The sequence below is a fragment of the Nannospalax galili genome, unplaced genomic scaffold (assembly GCF_000622305.1).
Source record: "Nannospalax galili isolate Female #2095 unplaced genomic scaffold, S.galili_v1.0 scaffold336, whole genome shotgun sequence".
NCBI lineage: Eukaryota > Metazoa > Chordata > Mammalia > Rodentia > Spalacidae > Nannospalax > Nannospalax galili.
This window is the reverse complement of record NW_008343385.1, coordinates 9,043,292-9,047,610: the sequence shown is the minus strand read 5'-3', so window position 1 is coordinate 9,047,610 and position 4,319 is coordinate 9,043,292. Positions and strand designations below refer to the sequence as shown.

Genomic DNA, 4,319 nt, shown 5'->3' with positions numbered 1-4,319 from the left:
TGTGTATTCTGTTCTTTTCTAAGAGCACATTTATTATAGCCCTTTTCGTTCTATAGTGAGTAAACTATTTGGGAGCCCTGGAGAAGTTGAAAATTAAGACAGTAGGGTTTGAATTTTATTTTTAAAAAAGATTCACAAAGTTCATAAAACATACATTTTAAGCCATGTGTGGTGACAACCTTTAATACCAGCTCTCAAGAGGTAGAGGCCAGCAGGTCTCTTTGAAATTGAGGCCATCCTGGTCTACATAGCAAGTTCTAGGCCAGTCAGGGCTACACAAGTGAGACCCTGTCTCAAAAAACCAACAAAAGAAAACAACATCTTTGTGTGTATGTGCCTGTCTGTCTATTTATCTTCCAGAAAGTACTTAACTCTCATCTACTGTAGTTAGACTATTTGATAGTTAATTGAAAAAGTACATGTACATTCATAATTTTATTTAAAGATTATGATTAAAAGTAATGGGTATAGTTAATTAATATGACTTGGTTTATGTGAAATAATAGTTCCCTTTTGAGGATGTAGTGGTCTGGATTATCCCAGAAAGATTCTTTATCACACAGGCACATACTTTTTTAATATATATAACGTCCAAAGATTTATTATTTCTCAAGTTTATCCAAGGACTAAATATCTGTGGATGGATACCAGATTGTAGGGAATAGGTATGGCAGAAATGTTCAAAAGTTCTATAACTGCACAATTCTTTGTAATTTCATGTGGCAATCAGCAGTGCCTATCAGTTAAGATTATTTCATGCTTAGAGGTATTTTTTAAAAATGACATTGGGGGTTGGAGAGATGGCTCAGTGGTTAAGAACACTGGTTATTCTTTCAGAAGACCCGGTTTCTAATCCCAGCACCCACATGACAGCTAACAACTGTCCCTAACTCCAGTTCCAGGGGATCCATGGCCTCTTCTGTTCTCTGTGGGTATTGCAGAACATGGGTGCACTTACTACATGCAGGCAATACACTCATACACATATAAAATTAAAATAAGGGGCTGGAGAGATGGCTCAGTGGTTAAGAACACTGGTTATTCTTTCAGAAGACCCGGTTTCTAATCCCAGCACCCACATGACAGCTAACAACTGTCCCTAACTCCAGTTCCAGGGGATCCATGGCCTCTTCTGTTCTCTGTGGGTATTGCAGAACATGGGTGCACTTACTACATGCAGGCAATACACTCATACACATATAAAATTAAAATAAGGGGCTGGAGAGATGGCTCAGTGGTTAAGAGCACCAACTGCTCTTATGGAGAACCCAGGTTCGATTCCCAGCACTCATGGCAGCCACGAATGGTCCTTAACTCCAGTTTCAAGGGAATCTGAAGCCCTCTTCTGACCTCCATGGCATTGCATGACACAGGTGCACTCAAAGACATGCAAGCAATACACTCATGCACAAAATAAGTATTTTTTTAAAAAATAATATTTTTTAAAAAAGACATTGAACTTCATAAATACAAAGAACCAACCATAAATGACCTGTTAAGTATTCTTGAAATTAAAAACGGTATTCTGTGCCTTTCTAATTTTCAAAGCTGGATGATAGTTTGTGTAGTTCTAGAGAACATGGAATACTCAAGTGACCGTCTAATTATTAAACAGTTCCATTTCCGTGTGTTCGCCATGCAGTGCACACAGAAGACAAGACAAAAGGACTGAGAGGTCTGAGTGAAGCATATATGTGATCCTTTCACTTGAATCTGAATTTAGTTACTCTTAACTTTTGTGCTACTGGTGGTAAACCAGGCATGGTAGCCATACCTTTAATCACAGCCAAGGCAGGTGGATCTTTGAGATCAAGGCCAGCCAGCCTGGTCTACATAGCAGTTTACAGGCCAGCTGGGGCTACAAGGAAGCCCTGTCTGAAGAAGAGCAAAAACAAAAAACAAAACAAAAGTTAGTTTGATGTAGAAATCTTCAAATATTTGCTCTTTCACTTGTTTTTTTCTTTCTCTGCTTGTTGTGTTTCTTCATCTGTTTAAAAATAGAGAGAGGTGTCACTGGGCATATAGTCTCAGCACTTAGGAAATGGAGGCAGAAGGATCTGGGTCATCTTCCACACAAGGAATTTAAGGCCAGCCTGGGCTACATGAAATAAAAAACAACCAGGAAAAAAAAAAAAACAAAAAAAAACCCATCGGGCATGGTGGCGCACACCTTTAATCCCAGCACGTGGGAGGCAGAGGCAGGCGGATTTCTGTGAGTTCCAGGACAGCCTGGTCTACATAGTGAGTTCCAGGACAGCTGAGGCTACAGGAAGACCCTATCTCAAAAAGACCAACAACAACAAAAAAAAAACCAGAAAAGGATAAGGATAATAGAATTCTTGGCCCAGAGAAGGAATAAATAAATAAATAAGTAAATAAATAATAAATAAATAAATAAATGTATATATATTAACACTACCTCAAAAAATTACAGCAAGTCATGCAGTTTTTCAATATGTTGAAATACTGAAACGGAGAAACCTTAGGGTATTGTGTACAATTTACTGAGCTACCATTCCCATTTCTCGTGACTTTCTACTATTTTCTTGAAAACTTCTGGATAATCTGAGTTGTTACGTTCTTTAAAAGGCCATTTAAACTGTTTAAAGGTGATGGGTGTCTTTTTTTTTTTTTTGGTAGTATAACATGAAATTAAACTAACTCTTCCAGTTTATTACTTCCTCACAGATTAGGTAGGATTCTCTGAGGGGATAAAACGAATTTTCCTTTAAATGCAGGTGTCCACAGAGTGGAGTCTGCAGCCTGTGTCTCTGAAGAAGGGATCTGCATCCTCTCTGGGAAGGCCTAGCTGTGGCTGACACCCCAACGCCTTTTCCGGGAGCGAGCCGAGCTCCGCCCGAGGCCCCGCCCCTCCCCGAAGCCCCTCTCCTGAAGCCCCGCCCCCGCGTCTGCGCTCTAGTGCAGGGGCAAGGCCCAGGCGCGCTGACACCTGGCGGCGGCGGGGGCGGGCGGCCGGCGAGCGTGGGCTGGGATTGGCTGGGGCGCGTCGGTAGGGGAGGAGACGGTTGTGGGGATCGTGCCTGGGCCGGATCCCGGCTGCTGGAGGGGCGCGGAGACCTGCGAAGGGGGACTGCCGCAGCATGGCGGCCGGGAGCGCGGCGCCCTGCCCTCCTGCCCGCCGCCGTCGGGACTCCGGGGTTCGCGTGTGCCGGCTGTGAGCCCTCCCTGCCGCCGTCCGCGCGCCGTCCGCCGGCCTCCTCCCCTAGTCGCCTCTGCCAGTCCGGGGTCGGCCGTGTGGGCCGCTCCCCTCGCACCGCGCCCACCCGCCGGGGCCCTGGACCATGGAGGACGTGAAGCTGGAGTTCCCCTCGCTCCCACCGTGCAAAGACGACGCCGAGGTGAGAGCCAGGCCGGCCACAGGACACCCTTGGCTCCGGCCGAGGCGCGACCCCCTGCCCAACCGCCGCGATCCCCGGCTTGGGCACAGCCAGAGCAGGCCGGGGTGCTCTGGGCGGACTTCGGCCGTTTCCGAGGCGAGGACTCTCCCACACTGAGGTCCTCCTCTCCAGAGATCCTGGCGGTGGAGCCAGGAATCGTGTACTTCTCTGGTGGACCAGGAAAGCACCCTAACCCCTGGCCTGGGCGTCTAGGGTTGACTTGAAGGCCGTCTTTGGTTGCCAAGCAGGCAGTGCGCAGGTTGAAGTTATTTTTAATCTGAGTATGAGGATTGTCTTTGGTGTCATCCGACACATGCGGCACACATGGCTCCACATGTGGAATGGACCTGGTACTTGAACTCTGGAAGTTCGCCCACCAATAGTTCCGCAGAGTTTTTTGTTTGTTGGTTTTGGGCAAAAAAAAAAAACTACCACAAAGTCACCAAGCTAGTTCATCTGAATCTGAAAAGTTTTAATCACAAACTTGCCCTAGGAGGAAAGTTACTATTGAGAGCAAAATGCTCTGTACCTTCACCTGATTTTCCTTTTACAGACAGGGTTTTAACTATGTAGCCCTGGCTGGCCTAGAACTCACACATACCCACCTGTCTCTACCTCCTGAGGCTAGGATTAAAGGTGTGCACCACTATGCTCAGCTGATTCCATAATTCAGGGTTCTTAGTACTCTCAACTTGGTGGCTCTTTACCCAACGTTTGTAAAGATTTTTTTTTTCCATTTGTCGAAGATATTTTATGGTATTGGAAACTGTTGAGATAAAATTCGAAGGAGGCTAAGTTAGCAACAAGGTTTCTGAGCTATACCTTAATAGGATCAGGAAAGAAAAGTGCAAAGTTCCTAGAATTTTAAGTGCCTTGAAGGTAATTGGGGCTAAACCTGATGGCCCCACCCTGTAATCCCAG

General features: G+C 45.6%; 1 protein-coding gene across 1 annotated transcript in view; it reads left to right on the top strand.

Annotated features, from left to right (window-relative positions):
- Nucleotides 1-3,017: 3,017 nt before the first annotated feature.
- Styx (serine/threonine/tyrosine interacting protein) overlaps nt 3,018-4,319 on the top strand; it is a 44,860-nt gene continuing 43,558 nt past the window's right edge. Inside the window, exon 1 of the mRNA XM_008839570.3 lies at nt 3,018-3,359. Within this exon, the coding sequence (XP_008837792.1) occupies nt 3,303-3,359 (57 nt within the window). The 5' untranslated portion in view covers nt 3,018-3,302. The remainder of the gene's footprint in view (nt 3,360-4,319) is intronic.